At 49.2% G+C, this 25,704-nt stretch overlaps 1 protein-coding gene across 2 annotated transcripts in view; it reads left to right on the top strand.

Annotated features, from left to right (window-relative positions):
* LOC139057937 (uncharacterized) overlaps nucleotides 1-25,704 on the top strand; it is a 119,161-nt gene that overhangs the window by 71,205 nt on the left and 22,252 nt on the right. For both annotated transcript variants that reach the window (XM_070536743.1, XM_070536744.1), the window contains exon 12: nucleotides 8,825-8,972. In XM_070536743.1, coding sequence (XP_070392844.1) covers nucleotides 8,825-8,972 — 148 coding nt within the window. The remainder of the gene's footprint in view (nucleotides 1-8,824; nucleotides 8,973-25,704) is intronic.

The raw sequence follows: 25,704 nt of genomic DNA, 5'->3' as shown, positions 1-25,704 counted from the left end.
TCCCGGACCAGCAGTCTATCGTCTTGCCTGGAAGAAAAAAGAAATTCCACTTAATCTTAGACAATTCCGGAAACTCTTTCACCTGGACCATGTTAGGGCTATGTTTTGTTCGAAAGTTGTTCAACGCACATGTAGTAGTGATCTTGCACTAAACAGGTCTCCATGCTAACCGTAAACTTATGAGGCTGTGAGACAACGATGCGAGATCTCTTATGTGACTGCCCTCACTGTGGTGCGGCTAGAAAACCAAACTCGAATACATTTATTTGCACCTTGTTGAGGAAGATAACTATTCTCGAGACTGTGCTCAATACATTTGCGTTGCCCTGCTCATTGACATGCAGGTTGTTGCTAGAGTACCCTGCATTGCATTGACGTGGACACATTCCTTTCCTTTTTATTTGAGATATAGACTCTCCTGTTTCCTTTCATTTCCTTATTCCCTTTCCCCAGCACAGAGTAGTTCGCTTGTATTTACGCTGGCTAACGAGCCTACCTTCCTTTCTTCTCCTTTCTCCAAGAGCATGCGTCAGCATTATAAAACTGATCTTATTCGAAAGGCGTGAGGACGACGACGGACAATCTTGTCAAGGCAGTGTAATCAATCTCGTCAAACGCAACATGGCTGACATGTGCCTGCTGAACGTTTCCATCTCCTGCCCGGATCAAGCTGGAGAGAGTTTTCTTAAGCAGATTGAATTACAAATAGAGGCAGAAACCTACAACTTGTGCCACTTTTCTTAGCAGAAAAAAAATTGAAGAAGTTGTGAGCTCGCCAACTGGCCCATGAGTCACCTCGCGAAAAAGGCAGCCGTCATATTTTACATACACCGAATGGCACCTAATTTGAAGAAGACTGTCAAGCAAGCTTATGTAAATGTGGTGTTTTCTGCCCGTGCAAGCCTGCAAGGTTCTGCAGAATGGCCAACTCTTTTTTGCAAGGCACCAGCCTATGTTACACAACACGAAAATGAATGCGTAGATTGTCAGGCAGGAGTCTTATGAAATTTCTTTGACATGTAGTAGAAAGTATGTGCGACAAACCGAACGATGCGTGAATGAAAGGCCGAGGCAACATCAAAACAATGTTATAAAAGGGACAGAGGGCCACCTGGCAATTCATTGTAGAGATTTCAAATGTACGCCAAATTTTCACGCCTGACAGGAGCTGTGACAAATGGGTTAGATTAGCATTTGAGACCAAAAGGATTGTTGAGGCAGGTGATAGGCACGTCAATGTTGCTTGAGTATTCTTATCGCAAACATAACTGCTCTACCGGAACGCGAATGTGCCCAGCTGAACCGTGATAGTGCTGCGAGTATAAAATAGTGGCTTTTTTTCCTGATAGAACAATTTTGGAAATAAATAAAGCACCCGATCTGTGTCTTTGACTTCTTGTCATCTTTGCGCCTTTCACATCACATCAGGCTCAACCAACACATCCAGTTTTCTATCTTAACATTATGAAACTAGGTGGCGATGATTTACTACAGAAATCAGAGCTTAATGTATCACACACTTCACATGTGCATAACTCGTAAGAGATTGTTAACATGTGAATGTGTCCGACCTTTTGAAGTTACAGCACTGTGTTTGAGATTTCACTCTCATTATTAGCATTGGAATCCATCCCTACTTAATCTGAGTACAATGAGAGCATGCCCAGTGTAAACAAATAATTCAAGGCATGGCAATGGAGACAAACACGCAATGCTCTGAGCAAGCAACTAAAGCTAGCAAAATGTGCTCAGTTGCATTTTTCGTATTCTGCAGAAGCAGTATTTGTCCTCTTCGAAGTCAACGCAGTTTTCTTGGGCTTGTAGTTTATTTGAGAGTCACATTTCTTCGCATTTGCAGATAATAACCAATTGGCCCACATCCTCAGGTGGCACTCAGGGGCACTCATTTATACCCCTTACACTTGCTGGCGTTCAGCCGCATTTGCCTTCATTTACACTCGCCTAAACTCAGTGACTTCCCATTCTTGTGAAATCACCAGAAAGGAGTGAGAGGGCTTTTGAATGTGTGTTTAGCTGCAATGATAGCAGAGCGCGTGCAAGTGCTTGAATGTCATTCTCATGCGAGCAATATTGCAAACACTTGTCTCTTTCTGCACCGCACCCCACTTTTTGTGACAGCTAAATATCCCCTTTCCCTTTGTGTGCTTCAACTGCAAGGATCGGCCATTCGGGGGCTGATTTTTAGTTACCGTTGCTATGGTCCACTCTATACTTGCAGTGGAGAGCCGGGTATTCTGTTTTCTTTGCTAGTGTTGTTTTTAATGTCGGCCTCTCCTGCTTTAATCCTGTGTAGAAATAAACAATTAGGTGAAAATAAAAAGAAATTGCCGAAATTTTATAATATAAGAAACAAAAGCTCCCAAGAAAGGTCTTATTGAGGCCTATTTCGAGCCAGTGTGTACGTCACAGCCGTAAATCAACACTGCACAGAAATCACTAGACATAAGCGCAATGTCCAACTTGTGTTTTTTTTTGTTCGTTAATAGATTTTTAGCAATGCAACGCTGCTTTCTGACAACAATAGGAGACGACAAAAATACAGAAATGTAGATTGTTCAGTCTGCAATAAAATTTGAAACTCCTAGGTCGACGTGAGATATCGCGCCATTGAAATTTTGCCTGTGGCATAGAACTTCGCCCCTTCTACAAGTAACGACTGTACTGCTCCTCTCCCGGACATACTGTGGCAATCCTGCTTCCAGTGCAAACCGACACTTTTAACGCGATAGCGTTAAGGAGCTCGTGTCGCAGAAAAGCCGGTGTCGTCGGTGTCGGCGTCGGGTGTCGGCGTCGGCGGCGTTGACCGTGAGCGATAAATCACGGCAGGCGCTTCATAAATAAAAAGCAACTTCCAAGATTGGCCCGGTGGGAATCGAACCCGGGTCTCCGGAGTGTGAGACGGAGACGCTACCACTCAGCCACGAGTTCGATGCTTCCAAGCGGTGCAAACGCGCCTCTAGTGAATGCGGTGTTGCCTTCGAAACGAGCCGTGGAAAGTTATACTGCGGTGTATATCGGTAATTATGAACATGTAACGTACAGAAGTCACAATTACACGAGTTGCGAAGTGCGTTTCCGCTGCATTTCTTCTGCGCTTTCCGCACACGCAGAGCCATCTTGCGGCAAACACAGAAGACCCCCTCCTCTCAATGTACGGCGCTGCCCCGACAGGAGGCGCGCCGCGCGCGCATTGGGACCGCTGCCAGGTGCGTCGCGGGACTCCCTCTCCCCTGACGACGCTTCGCCGTGCTCCCGGTTTAGATTACTATCTATCTCTCTGCCCGTGCCGATCACGACGTTTGGCTGGCGTAGATCGTTTCCCCTCCGAGACACCGAGTTCTTTGGTTCGTTTCGTTCGCTCAGGCGCACGTTTCGTTGCCGCGCCGAACGCTGCGTTGCTCGACGCTCACCGCGTGATAGGTGGGCGCTAAGTCCGATGCGGGGCGCATCGTAAGTGATTGCTGTGCCGTAGCGCATTGTCTTATACCCCTTGGCGGGTCGACGGGAACGCTGTCGCGTCCCACTCTTGAAGGCGAAGCTTAAGCGTCCTCCAATTTTTTCTCTGCTGCTGAGTCGTCACAGTTAAATTAATATTTTCTCGTCAAACAAGCTTCGAGCTAAACTAGGTTTCGAATTCCAGTGAACTCGACGCGTTGAACAGAAAAACGAGAAACCCAGGCAAGTGCACACATTACAACGAGGAATGTACAACAAACCGAAAGAAAAGTTCAATATAAAGCAGTCGTTCGACAAACTTCAACTATTAAATACAATGAATTCATTTCGCAATGTCGACGAAGCGGATAAGAACAATGGCATATTTCTTAGGAGGCTACGCACGATTACTAGCGCAGCGATAAAGCGCCGAAAAGTCCGCGAATGAAATTTAAACTAAAGTACACCTGACTACGCAAGCAAAAAATAACGCCAGCAATAATGCAATCTCAGGAAACCGAAACAGAACTACGCCCGCAGTAATAGGTAATTCACACCAAAACTTCAATGCGCGTATCCGCATTAGTACTACACATTCAGATGTTTAATCACCGAGATTCGTTATCTGCTGGCCTATAACAGTGCAATGGCTGAAATTAAGATTTCGTAGTATGGTAAGAAAACATCAACCTAACGAGTCAACAGTGGTTTGCAGCTTTACAGCAAACACACCATAACCCGATGATCGGGCGCACATGGAGGCTCACCACTGCTGATTGTCGGCCTGTGGTGGCACTCCCACGAAACGTCGTCACTGGCTCCTTACAATTCCCGGAAACATCGCCGGAATTGAACATCACTTACATCTCTGAGAACGTTCATCGACGCGTCCAGATGCGTATACAACGCGCACACAGTCGCATAATGTCGCTGGTAAAGTTATCACAATAATTACCACCGAAAATAATCGCCTTGTTCGCCGGCTCACGCTATGTGTTGCTCATTCCCGGCCGGCGCAGTCTTTCCTCCTCCTGCGCCATCAAAGTCATGCGCAAGGGGGACGACTTCTTTCTGTCTATTCGCTCTCTTCTTTTGCCTTTCGTTTTTCTTTCTTCCTCACAGCTTCTCTCTCTTAACTACTAGCACCTTTCGCTTTGTTACGCTCTCTCAATGCTTCTGCGCGCTTTTTGGGTGCCAAATTTGCAGGGCTGCGTACGAACGCTGTGTTTGCTCATTGGTCGTATACCGCGGTGAGCAGCAGGTCGGCCGCGTTTTTTCACGCGTAATCTGGCCTGAAAGAACGCTTATATTCGGTAGTCTGGGACAAAGCGAGAACGTACCGCTTATACGGGGAACGTTAAGCAGGACTTCACGAAGAGTGCAGTCGAAGGGCACGTTACAGGTTCCGGAGCCCACTACCCAGAGTCCACAGGCGTATGTGCCCTTGCGCTTGGACCCTTGGTGCCCTATCACCAGAAATGGCCTACAGTTTGTTGACGCAGAACAAAAATGCACGAACCCTGAGGCACTACAGCTTCACTGTAAAATTTAGCTGAGATGTTACAGTATCTTAAGCTGTTCTCCGAATGTGTCGTCATAAAGTAACATTCTTAGGATAGTCATGCACTTTGAGGAGACGATGTCTCTGTTTTTACTGTATATGCTTGTATTTCACAGTTCTGCTGCTTAACTGGGTTACAGGGTTGTCAGGGGTCGAAAGGGTAGCGCATTCGGCTGCTGTGCTGAGGTAACAGGGTACGAAACCAACTACTGGACCAACTTGGGTCACAGAAAATGTGGCAATGTGCATATGCATGCGGCTCTTAAACGAATCTTTCACACCAGCATTGGTCACGGTAGTTGCGGGAATTAGGTCTATCCACTCAAGACATTATGTGGCGAATTCAGCAAGATATCCTACATCCGGGTCCTATAAGAGCCACCCGTGGAATTCTAGGGCTGGATGTGAGTAAAGCGTTCGACAATGTGTCACATGCTTCAATACTCACAAATGTAGCCCAAATGAATGTTGGGAAGCGCACTTAGAGCTATATTACAAGCTTTCTCAAGGACCGCACTGCAGAAATACATTTTGGGGACATTAAAAGCGGACAATTTCAATTAGGTACAAGGGGCACCCCTCGGGGTGCGGTCCTCTCCCCCTTCCTTTTCAATGTGACCATGCGAAACCTGCCTCCATTACTGCGAAGGATCCCGCATATCAAAAACTCCATCTATGCCGATGATATCACCATCTGGACAAATAGCGGTTCCGATGGAGAAATCACGGAAGCATTACACGCGGCCGCGGATACCGTACCAAATTTTGTGCGACAAAATGGTCTAGCGTGCTCGCCGACAAAATCAGAGCTTCTCGTCATCCGTGATAAATCAACCAAACACGGCACCGAAACGGACGCCACCTCCCCTATATGAGTCAGTATGGAAGACGGCCCAGTTCCACCCGTACTGACTATAAGAGTCCTGGGCATGTTAATTCAACATTACACCCATAATTCTGAGGCGATTGTCCGATTACGGACGACAGCCCGCCAGATATGTGGCCTAATCAGACGAGTAGCCACACGACACCGTGGTATGAAAGAGGCTGATATCTGCCATTTGACGCAGGCTTTCCTGATCAGTCGCGTCGTGTATTCCTTCCCTTACTACCACCTACGCCTTTCTGACAAGGAAAAGGTTAACAGCGTCATTCGCACAGCTCATAAAGCTGCCCTTGGTCTCCCGAGGTATGGCAACACTGAACGATTACTTGAGCTAGTTATATACAATACCCTAGATGAACTCGTGGAGGCCCATAAACGGCCCAACGTGAACGATTCTCCCGCACCGCAACTGGCAGGGTTATTCTAAGTAAACTCGGGCTGAATCCCGTTATGAATTCAGCAGGAAGAACAACATTACTCGGTGCGGTCAAAAGCCGTTTGGTTATAAAACCGTTACCCATGAACATGCTCTCTGGGAGACACGACAAGAGGCGGTCTGCCAGAGCCAAGTCCCCTCAAGAAAGGTACCGAAGCAGCCAGCATACCGCTTATGTCGATACAGCAAAGCAAAATCACCAAACTTACGTAGTGAGCGTCGTGACCGGAGAGGGAAGTATCCTCAATGGCGCGACCATAAAAAAAGCGTCCACCATGGAAGCGGAAGAGACTGCCATTGCTTTGGCCATCCATAAAAGGCTTTTGCCATGGCTTTGGCCATAAATGGCTTTTTGTTCGCGGTCCTCAACATTGTGGTGTTGAAATAAAGTGAATTGAATTGAATTGAATTGAATCCCTCCGTGCAAGCTATCATAAGCGGCTCCAAACGGGCAATAGTCAACTTTTCGAGAGGCAGCATAGGCGTCTGTGCAGCGCGAGTCCTACGGGACTTCAATAATGAAAACACTGTTGAACTCGTATGCGTCCCTGCCCATTCGGGGAATCAAGGGAATGAGGAGGCACACTGGGTAGGCCGAGGTTTAGTCAACCGGGAGATGTGCCCCACAGACTCGGATCCCATGGATGAGGCACCGACGACATACTACGAAATAACAAACTATTACAAGCAAAAAAGGCGAATCTACCCGCCCCCAAACGCAAGCCTCACGCGAGCGCAAGCCTCGATCCTGCGTCGAATCCAAACTAAATCGTTCCCCAGCCCACATTGGCGAGCCATAATTACCAACGGGCAATAGAACTCAATATGTCAAAATTGCACAAATCAAACATTGGCTACCCAAAATCACATTCTTTGGGGGTGCGAGGGCTTACCCCCTCCCAGGTCCCTTCTGCCAGCTCCCTCACAGCAGACGTGGGAATAGCTGCTCAGAACGCCGGATGAAAAAGTACAAAAAGCACTCGTTGCCTGGGCCGGAAGGGTCGCTCCTCGTGAGGGGCCATTCTACGACTCGGGCCTGCCAGGTCATAACTGAGCAGAGTCTCAATAAAGTTGTTACCACCACCACCAGGTCGGCGACATGGTTCGAAGAAAATCTTTCGCGCTGATGTGGTGCACTGCATATGTTCCGCTCGGTCTCTGCTGGTCTTTAACGAACCTCGTTGACGCCAAGTTGGATCACTGGGTATGTGCCAGTAGGTGTGTGACGCTCTTCAATAAACGTCTCTGACGCCAGCTAGGGTAATTAGGCATGCATCACTGGGAATGTGGTGCTCTGCAATAACGAAAAATGTCCCTCAAGATTTCTCCGATGCTAGGCGATACTGAACCAACATCACGAGGGTTCCTCAAAGACAGCAATCCGACGCATTGGCAGGCTGCGCCACAAATGATAAAGTCGCCCAAAAAGATAAATTTCGCTGCAGTTTGCGCCTCATACAAAATTAGTTTCGATGGTGGCAATACGTCTTCTCACTGTATTGATTCAATGCTAAATGCAATAAATGAAAGTTACATCATTTTGAGATTAGTTCTGCCTCATACCTTCCCCACATGGCACGAGGCATGGCCCATTTTAAATGAGAACTATGGCTGAATGGCTGTTGCAGATGTCAAGGCGATATAAAGATTTTGACTTCGGTTATTGCTAACGCCATCTTTAACTGAAAATGATACTTCATGGAAGATATTTCACATATCTTTACAATTCAGAGTTCATAGCGTTCATAAGGTGATCAGCGTCATTAGTGGTTTTTAGCCACTAGTCAGTTTCTGACATGATGACGGGCTGTGATGGTAGTTAAGTACGTTCTCACGTCCTCCCACGTATACTAAATTTATTATCACTGGATTTTGATTTAGTCATGCTGCATTCAAATGGTATTTAATGGAAGCCATTCTAACCATTCTTTCTGCCTGATAAAAAAGTCATACTCACGCCATGGGTGCCACCACGAATAATGTAAGCATGCTCCAGTGCGTGTGAGCTCGTGCTTGGTGTATCAAGATAGTTACCCAGGGTACTGCAGCTTCATTGAAGCTGCCTTTGTAGTAGTCTCAATGGCGTCTATATAATTCTGAGTGTCACAATATTATAAAGGTATTGACAGTGCTTATGCTAGCCTTGCACATTCTTCGGCCTCGAGGGTTAATAGATGAATTCAAATGCAGCGAGTGTGATATGTCTTGGGATTTTATGTGTCGTAGCGATGTATTGGCTTAAAGTCTGTAAGAGTGGGAATTAAGAAATAATTTCGCTTGTTATTCTGCGCGGTACTCTCAGAACTAGCCTAGCATTGCAAGACACACTGGAATGTGTCTGACGAGACTTTGTGCAACAGAAGCAGCACGCTTTACCACAAAGCCATCATGGAAGGAAAAAAAAACTAAAGTGCAAAAAACGGATGATTAGCCTAATGCACCTAATGAACCTGGCCGCATACTGATCGTCTATGTCTTTGTGCAGGAATGTGCCGGTGGATATTTTTGTTCTTGTTGTGCACCATCATGAACCCGATATCACCTTCAATACCTGCCGCATGGTGCCACCAACCGTACTAACCTCGGACGTCTTGGATGACCTTACACAAGATAAGTTTTACGGCATCCGCATGGTAAGCCGTGGCTGTGTGCACTTTCACATATGCGTCATCAGAATGTTGTTTAACACGCAGCATGTAATATAATGCAGAGACTGAAGTAAATTTCAACAGATAGCTTATCCGGCAGTAAAGACAGCATAACACCCAAAATGGTGCCCCAGTATCAGAAATAGTGTTGCAAGAAAGAACAGAACTGGTACTGGGAGGTGGCATTAGATTGGCCGGGCTTGAGTTTGGTGATTTGAACAGTGCCAGCTGGATACCTACTAGAATGGCTTGAAAGGTAAAAGAGGCATTTCAACATTTGACAGTCTTGACATTCGCACTGTGGCCTGCGCTCTGCACGACTCGAGAATGGTGGGAAGGCTAAAATAAGTCCTTAAGCTACTTGAAGGTATGAAAAGAGCTCGGCAATCATCAAGCGATGTGATATCTAAGGCCCAGCAGTGAGCGAAGATCTGCTATGATCGCACAGCCAGATTGCGTCAGTTTTTGGTGGGCGATAAAGTGATAATTCTAAGAACATCACAGAAAACCCAAATTTATGTACAATGGTAAGGCCTAGCCTAGGTTGTTCAAAAACCATCAGATACCACCTACAGGAGTACCGGCTGGTAGAGCAAATTTACCTTCGTAACCTGCTCAAGCCATACAGATAATGGGAAGCAGTTGTGGGCGTTTTGCTAAACGTAGCTCAATAGATACCAGTGGAGTTTCCAGAGTTTGTTTCAGCGACGAACGGAGATGCCGCTGATGAAGTAATTAACAATCTGGTTTCTAAAGCGCAGTTGGCACCTGACCAGTCAAATGAGGGGCAAAACCTCCTGCAATTATATCGGAATATTTTTGTGGACAATCCAGGCAGGGAATCTGTGCTTCTGCATGACGTCGAAATACCGTCCTCACCATTAGCGTGGTGTAAGGTCTACCCCGTATCATCGAGTCAGTACGACATTATGGAGGCAAAAGTGAAGAAAATGTTGATACTGGGAATGATAGAGGCTTGTGAGGCTACTACACCTTGCCTTTGATCTTAGTTGAAGTATCTGGAAAAGATCAGCGTCTTCGCGTCGGTTAGCACAAGCTAAATTCGATCACATAGGATGTAATCTGCCCAATTCCCAACATTTAAGAGCGCTTCCAGAGAGCTAGCAGCGTTCCATTCAATTCCACCCTAGATATAGTCACAGCTTACTGGCAGGCTCCCGTCACAGAGCAGGCTAGGATATACGGTAAATTCATTTCACCATTGGGTACTTTTCGCCCCAAATGATTGAGCTTTTGCTTAAAGAACGCGCCGTGCTGTTTTCCGAGCCTTATGGCCAGAGTGCTGCAGGGGCAGGAAGAGTTCGCTTTGCCATATTTAGACGACAGTGTGCCATTTTACGCGTCATGGCCTGAGCAGATGCAACATATGCGGGCTGTACTGGTGCGCCTACGCGGAGCAGAATGCCACCTGGTGCAGGCAGAGGCAATCCACCTTGAACATGTGATCGGACGGAGCCGTCACCGCCGGCGTGAAGGGGGTCGTGAGACAGGATTTTCCGCAGCCGTACATGAAGACCGACATTGGCTCGTTCTGAGGTTTCCCAGGCAACTATCAGAGGTACATTGCAAAGTACTCGGAATTGACAAGTACTCTAACCGCTGCCCTCTGAGAAACAGAACCCCAAGAGGTCATCATGGACGAAAAAAAAAGAAAGTGCTTTTGGTTTCCTCAAGGGCTCAATTACAAGTTAACCAGTATTCAGATCGCCGGACTCCACTAAGTAGTTCGAAGTTCAGTGTGATGGTAGCGTACGAGGCATGGGTGTTGTACTTAAAGAAAACGATGAGGGATAGGAAGAGCACCTGGTTCTCTATGCAAGTCATAAGTGGACCAGTTGCGAACAGGCGTACAGCGCCGCCGAGAAAAAATGCGTGTGTATTGTAAGGGCTCTTAAGAAACTGTCTTCCTACCTTGCTGGCTCAAAGTTCCCCATTGAGACGAAGCATTGCTCTCTCACTTGGCTGCAAACAACGGCATCCAAAAAATGGCCTTCTCCTACACTGGATTCTTGCTTTGCAGCAGCATTCTTTGCAGGTACGTTAAAACAAGTGGAATTAAAACAGCAACGCCGATGGCATAAGTCATACCCTCTAACGCAGGAATGAGCTCTGAGGATATCAACTCTGGGCGTTTTCATTCCTGCATGAGTTTTTTTTTCAGTTATGCTTCTCTTTTGTATGTGTTCTACAGTAGACTAATACATGAGAGAGATCTTAGTGCTGCTGTATTATATTCATATACAATAGTGACACAGAAACGGGAACATAAGCCTTGTGGAGCTTGGTGAGAATGTATCTCTTGCTTGCCCGCTAAGTGGCGGCGTTTTCGATGTGGTTCCCACTGACGCCTACTGTGAGCCAGAGATAGCCGCTTCACCTCACAAGGCATTAGCTGTGTTCTCAATGTGGAATGAAACACCGGTAGGGAGAAATTCGCCGACCTTCTACCAGACGCGAGCTCTGTTGGACACCAACCTTAGGCTACGACTACCCGTGCAATCCCTGCGGACAGAGGATGTAGTGCCCTTCCCATCGGCATCTTCCTCCCCCGGTGGTCCAGTCTGTTACGACTGAGTCATGTGTTGAACAATTTATGTTATGCTACCAAAGCATCAATGATAGCCTGGAAATTTCAAGCAGGCTGAGCACTTACAACCGTTAGACAATCGCCTAGGAAGCAGTAACGGCGAGAACACGCTAGCGTTTGTGCGCGCATTCTGTTCTCTTTCCCCCATGGCGCACGCTGAGCACTGATGTCTGGCTAGGGTCTGCAGTACTGTCTCCGTCCAGCGAACGGCATGATTAAACTTCGTGCATGCATTCGTTCCTTTTCCCCTTCCCCAAGGAAGACGCCGACAGTACCTTAGGGTGCGTGTGGGCGCGTCAGTGCCTTTCCCTCTGCTGGGCCAGTGGCGGTGACACAACTGTAGAAAAGTAGATGCCGCTAGTTTTGAAGCACTGAACGTGTTCCACTGGTGCGTTATTGATAAATAGCAACTGCCTGGTAAGCACTTTGTGACGCGGATTGTTTATTACTGCTCTTGCATTACTGACATTCTGTTGTACATAGTTTTGCATAGACCAGAAATAACAGAAATGTAAATGTATGATGATATGATTTGCGAACTCAACAGTTCAGAGACGAGACAAAAAGGAATTTTTATGGTCAGTGTAAATGACGTACTTCACTGACTCATCAGTGGTAACACGTTTATTGACATATAAAATAAACAAAATGGACATAACATACTTCCCTCAAGTACATTAACCAGCTTCAGAGAAGTTGTGAGCCTGTTACTTTCTACATACTGTATTCGCCAATGTAGATAAGATTACATAAAGAGTGGACACTACGTGTTATACGACAGTGATGAAGTTTCTGGAGACGAGCCTGATGGCTAACTTTATCGAAAGCTTTCGAGAGGTCAAAAGAAACACCTGGAACAAAGTGTATCAGCACAACTATCGCCTCCAGAGCCACTAGACAAGAAGACTGCTCACGTACATGTAGCACGAAAAGAGAGCATACTAGCGCGCTTCACTTGAGCGACCACGGTGTCTGCCACTCCCGAGACCTGGTGGCACCATGGCTGGCCGGCCTGAACAAGCCGTGGGTTTAGCGGTTACGTCTTCACTCCTCCTCCCACAAAGTGGTGATCCGGGCGATAACGACCAGCCATGTCACCGGTAATGCGCCGACTCTCTCAAGGCAAGAGTGATGTGACCTCATGGGGTCTGGCAGGTGTCAAGCATTATTAGAGTGTCCAGAAAGTCTGCATCGACATGTCGGACACTTGGTTCACACAACTGGACAGCCACTTCCGCATTAACAAGGTTGCAGGCTCCAGCTGCGTTCCAAGCTCCGCCTACCACTCCATGGTCCCGACTTCTACGAAGACTTGCGTGCAGCCATCCTTGCTCAATACACTACCTCGAGCGTTATACTGTAACGCCATTTGAACCGTCGCGTTATTCCGCGTTTTATCGCCCCACATAGCCTGCATCCACCCATGCCGATCGTCAGCACTCGCCAGCCCCAGCATCAAACATCTACTCGGTCCGTTAGCCTCCTCCCTGTTTTTGAAGGCAGCTGCGCGACGACTCTTTCCAATGAATTCACTTGGACAAACGCAAGTGCTTTCGGCTACTCTACGGCCCGCCACTCTCCTTCCTTGGACATTCCCGCAAACCATTAGCTTTACGTTTGCGGGCACCTCACTCATCACCGAGTCAGAGGCTCGCCCACCGGCTCCACTAGGCGCAAATTTCACTCTCGCAGGCACGGCGACGCGACAAGCAAAAGCTTGGCAATGCCTTCAGCGACCATCGCAACCGTGACGCTGTCGGCATTCGAGATTTCACCGAAAACAGCAGAAGTAGAGCCTTCTGATGTTCTGTGCTCGCACCTTCCGCGGATTCCTTCAGTGGTTTACCCAAGCTTTGCAGGAGCAGGTCTGCCAATTGGGGTCTTCAGCTCAAGAATGACTTCTACGTCAACGTGAGTGGCCAATATTTGCGCTATCTACACGCAAGTCGCGAGCTGCTAGACGGTCTTCTTACGGAGCTTAAACTTCTAGGAGGCTCGGCAATCTACGAGAACCCGTGGCAGGTCGTGGTTTCGGCCTACGGCATCATTGTTGCTTCGCCTCTCTCACTACCCACGCTGCCGGCGCTGCCTAATACATTGCTCTCGGATTGTGTGAACCCGGCAACACCAACATCGACAGCATATGCTTTCCGTTCCAACTCTGACCGAGCCCCTGGCAAATTATGCAGCGGACGATAAGCCACCGCAATGACTGCAACGCCATCTCGGAACCAAGGCCTTGCTGGTCCTCACAATTGACCGTCCTGCTGAACCGTGTCCGCACCTGAAATCTTGATGCAGCATGAATCAGCAAGGGCAATAAGGCACATCGACATTCGCTGTTTCCCGTCACTGCCACCATTGCACGCCGTTCGAGGACACCGTAGTCAGCGTTAATTCCCTCAACGGCATGAACTCTCAGCACGCGCAAGTACCACGCAATACGTTTCAACTCTGCTTGTCGAGCTGCACTGCATTCGGCGCGCATGCTTCGACAGCGCAAGACGACGCCCTCAATGGGGAATACAATGTGGCCTGTGTCTAGATACTCTCAGTCACGACCACCTTCTTATGTGTGCCGTTGGCCGAAACTGGCTTTACTTGGACTTCTTACTGGACGCTTTACTCCGCTCCATACATAGCAGTCAACGCTGTGGAAGCTATGCAAGATGTTCGGCCAAGAAACATTAACCTCGCACGTCCCGTTCATACTTCGTGGCGTGCCAGCAGCGTTCGCTCGCGCGAGCATGCACATGATTCACTACGCGACGGATGGCAAATAAAAAAACACACCCAAAAAGCAAGAAAACAAGATAAAGATGCTTTAAAACAACGCTTTCGCAGCGGTATATAACAGAATGTTTGCTTCTCAGAATAAGAACTTGTGTCATTCAATACACACACTTCTTGCGCAGCCTATATATAAAAAAAACAGTTGCACGCATTTGCGGTCAAAAAGGATCGAACTATATCCGAGTGAGAATGAAGCCACTGCATGAAGTCTCTCTAGCCTCCACAGTGTTGACTGCTATGTCTGGAACGAAGTGTAGGCATTGCCATTCAAGTGCATAGTGCTTTAGTCTCTCTTCTCTGCATACGGGCGCCTTGTTGCACACATTTCTATCGTGTTTCGCACTACAAGGGCGGAGGACGCTCTAGGGGCGTTATTATTTCCTCCAGAGTGGTGAAGAAGAAGAGGGCTCACGTGCATGTAGCGCGAGAATGGACCACGCTAGCACGCTGGATATGAGCAGTCGCGGTGTCTTTTCGTGCCACCTCCCACATAAGCTTTGATATTGAAAATTTTCGAGTCCTAGCGGGGAAGATACCCACTCAGAGAAGAAGATTCATGCTCCGAATTCGCATCAGTGGCCCGCAAGAGGCCTCAGATCGCAAGAGGCCCGAACTGGAGACTGTTTTAGAATAAACCAAGGCTGTCGCGTTGCCCCGGTTGTTTGTTCGCGCCGACGACGTGACCTGTGAACCTTTGATATATTTGCTGGAGAATGCATGGCTTTCCCTAAAACGGGACTTGCGCAGCTGGAAGCTACATATCAACATGACGAGTACGAAAATGAGTATGACATTACCATCACACCGCCCCATCGTATTTTATGGCACGCTCCGTCAGAGTCACTTCGCTTTATTTAGGGGCTCTTATTTCTACAATGTAGCACACAGGTAGTCATCATGTGACGACCGAATGAGTCTCCACGAGAAGTTGGATGGCAACGCCAAATTTACAAATATGATTGTTTTTCTAGAAAAGAGTCGCTGACGTATTTTGAAACAATGAATTACCATCCACACCGGACTGCATTCAAGAAGAAGTTCACCGATGTCTTCGGCCGTGGTGCGATTCGCGAGCTTAGTGCGGAGCATCATCCGCTGTCTTGAGCAAAGTAGCGCGGGGTGACCTTCATTAGTTATCAGAAGAATAACGTAGACCTGAGCAAGCGCATCGATGCCGCAGTGACTGATGTGGACACGATCAAACATATAGGCCAGGAAATTGAAAAGGGCGCCTTCCTAACTGTGCTTTCGAAAAGCCTACGAAGCGTTCTCAGGAGTTATTGACATGTTTCGTAGCTATGATGAACTCTGCCAACAAGGCTTGTTCACCCGTCGCCCTTCCGTGCCAGAAGAGCTGCTGTCCAACTTGACTTTTACTCTGCACACCCCCTTTCTGATCTCCCAGTAGAATGTTTTCTTACGTGAGCAAATTTCTCGCCAGCTGTCCCTGATATTCTGGACGCAGGAGCCAATCTCTTCACTCAATCATGCTACGGCACATAATACAAGAGCAGATGTCTGAAAGGTTTCCAGCCGACTGGACGCTTCCAGTCGTGGCTCCGCCAGCATACGCCGAAACCGTGCTGTGACCACTACCGCGGATGTTCCCGTCTCCGCCTCCGCTTACCTATCCCGAAGCCGTAGTGCGATCACGGCCACACACGTCCTCCGTCGTACTTTTTCAAGCACACGACCATGATCTCAAGTCATCAGTCACTGGCGCATCTAGGAGAAGTGGCCCATCTGTTATTTGTGTTGTCTACCTGGAAATGTCGCACGTCAGTACTGCCTTCACATGACGACGCACTTGCGCTTGTCTACAGCCATCCGTTGCCTTACGCTTCAGACAGCAACTTCCCAAACCACCCTCACCTTCGACGAGCTCTCGACCACTGATTCCTTCTCCCCATCGTCGCTCACTATCCTCTATACATCGGCTTGCCTGCACCACTGACACGAAAATTAATAGCGCAGTGCCCCAGGAAAAAAGTCCATTGTTGACGCAAAGCCCGAGCCCTCGTTATTCGCCGCCCCACGTATTGAAGTCGCTGTCGAACGTATCCCTACGCCTGCTCTCATTCACGCAGGGGCAGCCGTCTCTGCAATTCACAAAAAGCTCTGCTGTTCCGTTCCAAATATCGTGACACCTTTCTTTCGCCCATTTCTGCACATGCCCTCCGCACAGCATCTCGAGCATGCGGCTGCGTGCTCCGCCATTCTTGTCATTCAAGAAGACATCTAAGCAGGTATTATTTCTTGTTCAAAAGGTAGTATTTTAGGGTGGGCTCTTATTTGCTGCTTTCAAGGAGTAATTGATGCTCCCATGCTGAACTTGGCGATATCATACACGATGACGCTCTACTTTCCTGCGCGAGATTGGTTATCGCTCCCTACATTCTCATTTATCCATGTGCATCTGTCCTGGCACGTGTGTTCTGTTCCAACAATATTGTCACGTGGTGGTGACGTTGAATAACACAGTAGCAATACTGTGAACGAGAAAACTAACTTTTATTGGGCGAACCTGTGCCCACAAAACAGGCTACACTTATAGCACAACGATAGCGGCGAACACACTCGGCGATCGTCGAAAAACTCATCAGCGGGTCAAGCGCGTCGGCTTTTATAGAGCAGTCATCGAATGTGCTGGACTAATCGTTCGGACCCGCGTGCGTTCCGCAAAGTTCTACACCATTCGCGTCAGATGATGAAATCAGATAACATAACATTTGGCGACAACAGACAGCGGATAGAAGCATGGATAACGTTCCAGAAACTTCGGATACATACAGGCGTGTCCCACGCTGTGCGATTACATTTGTTAGGCTGCGAAACGTGGTTGCCCGATAAAGATAAGTATACGTGTCAATACCCCCCTCTTAAAAAGCATCGTCCCGATGCTACAAATATAAGAGAGCGAAACACAAAAGGACACTTATTAACCATATGTAACAAAACAACGAAAAGAAATAAAGTCCAAAAATCAGTTACGCGAAGCCCCAAAGTTCATTAACGCTGGTAGTACGGCTTGAGTCGCACAACGTGGACTATTTCAGGTCGTGAGCGGCGCCGCTGTGATGGCGAAATGCCGTCTGGCACGACCTCATAGTCGAGCGCGCCAATACGTCGGATGATCTTGTACGGTCCGAAATAGCGACGCAAAAGCTTCTCGCTCAGTCCTCGTCGGCGTATAGGGGTCCATACCCAAACGCGGTCGCCGGGCTGGTACTCGACGAAGCGTCGTCGGAGGTTGTAGTGTCGGCTGTCGGTCCTCTGCTGGTTTTTGATCCGCAGGCGGGCGAGCTGTCGGGCTTCTTCGGCGCACTGGAGATAGGCAGCGACGTCAAGATTCTCCTCGTCAGAGACGTGCGGCAGCATGGCGTCGAGCGTCGTCGGGTTCCTGCCGTACACTAGCTTGAATGGCGTGATCTGTGTTGTTTCTTGCACCGCCGTGTTGTAAGCGAATGTTACGTACGGCAGGACCGCATCTCAGGTCTTGTGCTCGACGTCGACGTACATTGCTAGCATGTCGGCGAGGGTTTTATTCAGGCTCTCCGTAAGACCATTCGTCTGCGGATGGTAGGCAGTTGTCCTCCTGTGACTTGTCTGGCTGTATTGCAGAATGGCTTGCATGAGCTCTGCTGTAAAAGCCGTTCCTCTGTCGGTGATGAGGACTTCTGGGGCACCATGTCGCAGCAGGATGTTCTCCACGAAAAATTTCGCCACTTAGGCTGCGCTGCCTTTTGGTAGAGCTTTAGTTTCAGCAAAACGGGTGAGATTGTCCGTCGCCATGACGATCCACTTATTACCGGATGTTGATATCGGAAACGGCCCCTACAAATCCATCCCAATCTGCTGGAATGGTCGGCGAGGAGGTTCGATTGGCTGTAGTAATCCTGCTGGCCTTGTCGGTGATATCTTGAGTCGCTGACCGTCTCGGCATGTCTTGGCGTAACGGGCGACATAGGCGGTCAGACACGGCCATTGATACCTTTCCTGTATCCTCGACAGCATCCGGGAAAATCGAAGTTACCCAGCCGTTGGATCGTCATTTAGGGCGTGGAGTACTTCTGGAAGCAGCGCTCACGGAACAACAAGAAGGCAGCTGGTGCGGACTGGCAACAAGTTCTTCACGAGCAAGTTGTTTTGTAGCGTGAACGAAGACAATCCGCGCCTAAATGCCCTAGGGACAACGTCGGTGTACCCTTTCGAATACTCGATGAGGCCTTTTAGCTCCGGGTCGGCTCGTTGCTGTTTAGTGAAGTCTTCCGCGCTTATTATCCCAAGGAAGGCGCCATCGTCCTCGCGTCTTGCGGCGGGGGATCGATGGGGGCGCGCGATAAGCAGTCGGCGTCGGAGTGTTTTCTTCCGGACTTGTATATTACCGTGACGTCATATTCTTGTAGTCTGAGGCCCCACCGCGCCAGCCGTCCTGAAGGGTCCTTTAAGTTAGGTAGCCAACACAATGCGTGATGGTCACTGACGACTTTGAATGGCCTGCCATAGAGGTAAGGGCGGAATTAACTGTAGCCCAAATGATGGCGAGGCATTCCTTTCCAGTCGTAGAATAGTTGCTTTCCGCTTTTGACAGCGACCGGCTAGCATACGATATCACCCTGTCAAATCCTTCTTTCCTCTGGACTAGGACGGCACCTAGGACTAGGCTACTGGCGTCAGTGTGGATTTCGGTATCGGCGTCCTCGTCGAAGTGTGCAAGTACCGGCGGCGACTGCATGCGTCGTTTGAGTTCTTGAAATGCCTTGGCCTGCGGCGTTTCCCACTTGAACGCGACATCACATTTGGTTAGACGTGTTAGTGGCTCCGCGATGCGTGAAAAGTCCTTGACAAAGCGCCTATAGTAGGCACGCATGACAAGGAATCAGCGCACTGCCTTCTTGTCGGTTGGCTGCGGGAACTTTGCGATGGCAGCTGTCTTCTGTGGGTCGGGGCGTACTCCTGATTTGCTGATCACGTGGCCTAGGAACAAAAGCTCATCGTAGGCGGAGCGGCACTTTTCCGGCTTCAGAGTGAGCCCTGATGACTTGATGGCTTCTAACACCGTCGCAAGCCGCCTAAGGTGATCGTCGAAGTTTCCGGCGAATACAACGACGTCATCCAGGTAGACAAGGCACGTCTGCCTCTTCAGTTAGGCTAACACCGTGTCCATGACGCGCTGAAACGTTGCAGGCGCCGAGCACAGTCCGAATGGCATGACCTTGAACTCGCAGAGGCCGTCTGGCGTGATGAAGGCAGTCTTTTCGCGATCTCTCTCGTCGACTTCTATTTGCCAGTAGCTAGACTTGAGGTCCATCGACGAGAAGTATTTAGCCTTGCAGAGCCGATCAAATGCATCGTCTATGCGTGGAAAAGGGTACACATCCTTCTTCGTGATCTTGTTCAGTCGACGATAATCGACGCAGAAGCGTAGGGTTCCGTCCTTTTTCTTTACCAGGACTACAGGAGAGGCCCACGGGCTTTTCGACGGCTGGATGATGTCGTCGCGCAGCATTTCGTCGACTTGCCGCCTAATAGCTTCACGTTCTCGCGTCGAAACTCGGTGAGGGCTCTGGCGGAGTGGTCGAGCGCTCTCTTCGGTTATTATGCGATGCTTTGCAACTGGTGTTTGTCTAATCCGCGATGACGTCGAAAAGCAGTCTTTGTATCGTCAGAGAAGGCTTCTGATCTGTTGCTGCTTACTCATAGGAAGACTTGGATTCACGTCGAAGTCTGCTTCGGGGGCAATGCTCATCGGGGTAGATGCGGCTGAATCCGAGAGGACAAAGGCACGGCTAGTTTCTAGAATTTCCTCAATGTACGCGATCGTCGTGCCCTTGTTGATGTACTTGAATTCCCGGCTGAAGTTGGTTAGCATAACTTCCACTTGCCCTCCATGGAGTCGAGCGATCCCTCTTGCGACGCAAATTTCACGGTCGAGCAGTAGACGTTGGTCGCCTTCGATGGCGCCTTCTACGTCAGCGGGTGTTTCGGTGCCGACCAAAATAACAATGCTGGGGTGAGGCGGGATGCTCACTTGATCTTCGAGCACACTCAAGGCGTGGTGACTACGAGGGCTCTCCGGCGGTATCGCTTTATCTTCCGACAACGTTATTGACTGTGACTTCAGGTCGATGATTGCGCCGTGTTGGTTCAGGAAGTCCATACCGAGAATGACGTCTCGTGAACACTGTTGGAGGATAACGAAAGTGGCAGGGTAAGTTCGGTCATGAATGGTTATTCTTGCCGTGCAGATTCCAGTCGGCGTGATGAGGTGTCCTCCTGCGGTGCGAATTTGAGGGCCTTCCCATGCAGTCTTAACCTTCTTCAACTGGGCGGCGATGTGTCCACTCATGACGGATTAATCAGCCCCTGTGTGCACTAAGGCGGTAACTGCGTGGCCGTCGAGAAGCTCATCGAGGTCGGTGGTTCTTTGTCTGGCGTTGCAGTTAGGTCTTGGCGCCGGATCACGGCTGCGTCGTGTTGAACTGAAGCTGGAACGTCGCGTCGTCAAGTCGTCTTTCATCGGTGTAGTCTTGGCTTGCTGACTTCGTTGGGACGGCGGCGTGTCGTCATTAGGTCGTCGAGATGGTTTATTCATCGACTTCGTCGGCGGCGGAGGATCTTCGTCAGTTCGACGAACAGCAACCGCACCTCCATCGGTTGCTGCTTTTAGTTTTCCGGATATGGGCTCGCTGACCGCCCTCGGGCTGGGCCAGTGTATGGTCGGCGCTGCGGCGACAGGTAGCGGCCCGGTGATGGCGAACGCGACCCGTCGTCGAGAACTCCACTGAGTAGCGGCGAGGTAATCGGCGATATCGCGTGGGCGCTCGCCAAGCTGTGGACGCGGCGCGTTGACGGCGAACCCTCTCAGTCCCAAATCGCGGTATGTGCATCGGCGGTACACATGGCCGGCTTCTCCGCAGTGATAGCAGAGCGGGTGGTGGTCGGGTGCTCGCCAAATATCTGTCTTTCTCGGGTAGGTGCGCTGGGCGACGGGTGGTCGTGTTGGCGGTGGCGGACGACGGAACTGCGGCGTGACAGGGCCCTGGCGCGGTCGCGGAGGGGGACCTTCACGGCGTGCGACGGCGGCGTACTTGCGTCATCGCTTGCAGCTCAGGCTGGGGCGATACAGGGGCTACTTCAAGTTGTTGTTGGAGCTCCTCACGCACGGCGTCGGTGATCGAAGCCACTTGTGGCTGTGATGGTGGGAACAGCTTTTGTAGCTCCTCCCGCACGACCGCTCGGATAGTCTCGCGCAGGTCGTCGGTGTCCAGTGATTGAACTCCGGCGTACTTTGTCGAGTTCGTGCGGCGGTCGAATTGCCGGTTGCGCATCTCGAGTGCCTTCTCGATGCTGGTGGCCTCGCGTAGAAACTCGTCGACGGTCTGCGGTGGGCTTCGTACAATTCCGGCGAAGAGTTCCTCCTTCACACCACGCATCAGCAGGCGGACTTTCTTCTCCTCGGGCATTTCAGGGTCGGCGTGGCGGAAGAGACGGCTCATTTCTTCCGTGTAGATCGCGGTCGTCTCATTAGGTAGCTGCACCCGGGTTTCTAGTAGCGCTTGGGCTCGTTCTCGGCGTACGACGCTTGCGAATGTCTGCAGGAAGCCGCTTCGGAAAAGTTCCCAGGTCGTTAAGCTGGCTTCTCGGTTCTCGAACCACGTCCTGGCCGCGTCTTCCAAAGCGAAGAACACATATCGCAGTTTGTCGTCGCTGTTCCAGTTGTTAAAGGTAGCGACTCTCTCGTACGTCTCAAGCCAGCTTCCTGGGTCCTCGAAAGTTGAACCGCGGAACGTCGGAGGCTCCCTGGGCTACTGAAGCACGACTAGTGACGCTGGTGCTGCCATTGGGGTAGACTTGGTGGCCATCCTCCTAGTCGTCTCGGGGAAAAGTCCGTGCTCCGGGGGCAGTCCTTGCAGCCTGCGGCTACCTCGCTGGTTCTTGTCGAAGTTGGTGTCTTCCGAGTGAGGGCTTGGGTCACGGCTTTGTGAGGGCGTCCGGTGCATGAACGCAAAGCACCTCCACCAGATGTCACGTGGTGGTGACGTTGAATAACACAGTAGCAGTACTGTGAACGAGAAAAATAACTTTTATTGTGCGAACCTGTGCCCACAAAACAGGCTACACTTATAGCACAACGATAGCGGCGAACACGCTCGGTGATCGTCGAAAAACTGATCAGTGGGTCAAGCGCGTCGGCTTTTATAGAGCAGCCATAGAATGTTCCAGACTAATCGTTCGGACCCGCGTGCCTTCCACAAAGTTCTACACCATTCGCGTCAGATGATGAAATCAGCTAACATAACGTTCGGCGACAACAGACAGCGGATAGAAGCATCGATAACGTTCCAGAAACTTCGGATACATACAGGCGTGTCCCACGCTGTGCGATTACATTTGTTAGGCTGCGAAACGTGGTTGCCCGATAAAGATAAGGATACGTGTCAATATCAATCGTGGTGCTCATTTCGCGCCTTGCGATGCTTTTGTTCCTCGACACTGGCCCCCACCTCCAGCCGCCATGCTTGCCCTTGATGCTACCGTCACTGAATTACTTGCGCGCAAGCAATTTCCGTTCCCGCTTCAATTGCTTCAGAATGAATCTCTAGGTCAAGTGGAGCCCTTCAAAATCCTTGCCACTTTTCCAGCTATTGATGGTTTATCGGAAAAAAACACTATACCACTAAATGCTCCACCCTCCTAAGGCCTTTCCCGCCATGCGATCGACAACGGCTTGCACCCGATGTAACGACGTGACTTCATAAGTTCCTTGATAAGTGTCCTACTGGTTTTGGCTGTCACAGTATGTCTCTTGGCTTAAAGTCAACTGTGTGCCTCCAGATCAACACGAGCCCTCACTCCCCGCTGCGGCAACGATCATACCTCGTATGGGAAACAGAACGCGGCGTCATGATGATCAAGCAGTTGACTTGCTGAAGTGCAGCATTATTCAGCCACCGAGCAGTCTTTGATCGTCCACACTGGTTTCAGTTAAGAAGAATGATACGCTTCTATGCGAGTTCTCGCTAGTGAAACACGATTACCCAAAGGGATGTTTACCCTGCTCCATGGATCGATGATGCCTTCGTAGATGGTCTGCAAGCTGCAGAGTTTGTTTCCTCTCTCAGTCTACGTTCCGGCTATTGGCAAGTTTCTATGGCTGCAGCTCATCTCCCGAAAACTGCTTTTATTGTACCAGACGACCAATGTGAATTTACTATGATGCATTTTGACCTCCTAAACCCTCCCGCAACCTTTGAGCGCATAATAGACACTATTACCCGCGGCCTCAAATGGAATACGTGTCCATGTGATCTCAGTGATGTCATCGTGTTTGTCCCAGATTTGCCTATTCACCTACATCGACTGGGGCTTTTTTTTGCGCTGTCTCCCTAACACTGGCCCTCAACTGAATTGGGAAAAAAATGTTCTCTTCAGTGCACACAAGTTTACCATTCTCAGACATATTATGTCGAAAGATGGCCTTCTGCCTGACGCCGCTAAGCTCCACGTTGTTACTTTATTTCTAAGAGCCATATATCTGAAAGACTTGATTGGTTTCATCGGTTTCTGTTAGTACTTCCATCGCTATATCCAAACGTTTGCCTCAATCATTCCGCCTTTGACAAAGATTCTTCGCAGAGACTCGAACCATTTCACCTGTTCTTTTTGCGATCATGCTTTTGCGATGCTCCTTCGTCTAGTCACCACTCCCCCTATCCGGTAATATGTCGATGAAGCCGCCCCTCCCGCACCAAAATCCACACGTATGCTGGTGCAGTTGGTCTTCCCACTGCCATCGCCGAACGAAAAGCGAGACACGGCGAATATGTTGTTGCTTACGCGAGCCGCGCTTTCACAAAAGATGAAACTAACTGCTTTTTACAGGGAAAGAGCACTGATTATCTAGAACATTACCTAAATTTCGCCACACCTGTACGGCCAACCCAACGATGTCGTCGTCTATTAACAAGAATTCTGCTGGCTGTCGTCTGTGAGATATCTTTGTGGCCGCCTGGGCCGCTGAGCTGTCAGAAACACGTCGATTGCGATGCTCTTTCCCGTTCACCTGTACCCAGCGAAATTGCCAGTAACCCGGCGCTAGACTCATTCCAGCCACATAACTTCATTTTGGCTCTTTTGGATAACCTCACCGATCCACCTGCAGGTCCACCATCTGGAGCACTAGGCCCACATGCTGCTTACTTCCCCACTCGTTATTAAGTCCTCCATCACTGCGAAAACCGTCTCGAAGGCCGCAAGTGGATACCAGTTGTTCCCAGACACCTCCGCGCTGATATATGTGACGCTTTCCCTGCCGATCCTCAGTGTGTACGCAAAAGGCATTACAAAACTTTAAGCAGTCCACTTCTTTCACTTTATTGGCGTGAAATTTACACTTTTGCACTGAAGTACAATAGGTAATGCTCATACCGTCAACGCCGCATGCCTGCTCCTTGTCTTGCCTATGAACCATTGACGCTCCTCGTACCCCTCGCGACCATTTGAACAGAATGCCACATATATTTATGGACGACTGTCATAAATAGCTGCAGGAAATCACTCATTTAATGGGGCCACAGGCCACCTCACCAAGTACGAAGAAAGAGTCCCTGCGCCAGCTGCAACAGCTCATGACATTGTCTCCTTCCTACATCAACGATTCCTGCTACGTTGCGGTGCATACCGCGAACTAATTAGTTACTGGGACCATGTGTTCCTAACAGATGAAATTCAAGAATTTCTCGTTGAATGCCTTGTTGTCCACTAATGTACATCTGCATATCACCGGCAAACCTATGACCACAATTGGTAGAGCGCTTCAGTTGACCTCTTGGCGGCATGAGAGGGGAAAAAAGATGTAGCAGAGAAGACGCACATTTAGCGACAATGATGCACCGTGCTAAGCCGCTTCGCCAACGCAACGCAAGTGGGATGAGCGGCATACTCTTTTCCACTAAGCCTGGACTGTCGCATCACCCAGCTTGTGCTTATTGACCCCTATGATGGGTTCTGTGAACCTTCTTTTTAAAGTATATGTCCGTTCAGTAAAAGAAGCGCAAACTCTTTACACTGACGTCTTTTTAAAAACCATATTACACTAGATTGAAAATCTTACGAAGGTGAACGAGGGATGTAAAATTTCAAGTAAAATTTTAATGAGGCTTTCTCAAAAAATATAGAGACAAGATTAAAATACGCTGGTAGTTGGAAACAATGTTTATGTTGCCTATCTTGAATCATACAGCGACTCTCCCACACTATACGTGGGAATTTTCCTATTGTGATAAATAATAAAAATATGAGGTAAGCAGTCGG

This window comes from Dermacentor albipictus, chromosome 3, assembly GCF_038994185.2.
Source record: "Dermacentor albipictus isolate Rhodes 1998 colony chromosome 3, USDA_Dalb.pri_finalv2, whole genome shotgun sequence".
Classification (NCBI taxonomy): Eukaryota; Metazoa; Arthropoda; class Arachnida; order Ixodida; family Ixodidae; genus Dermacentor; species Dermacentor albipictus.
Note: the sequence above shows the minus strand (reverse complement) of the source record. Positions and strands in the feature narration are given on the sequence as shown.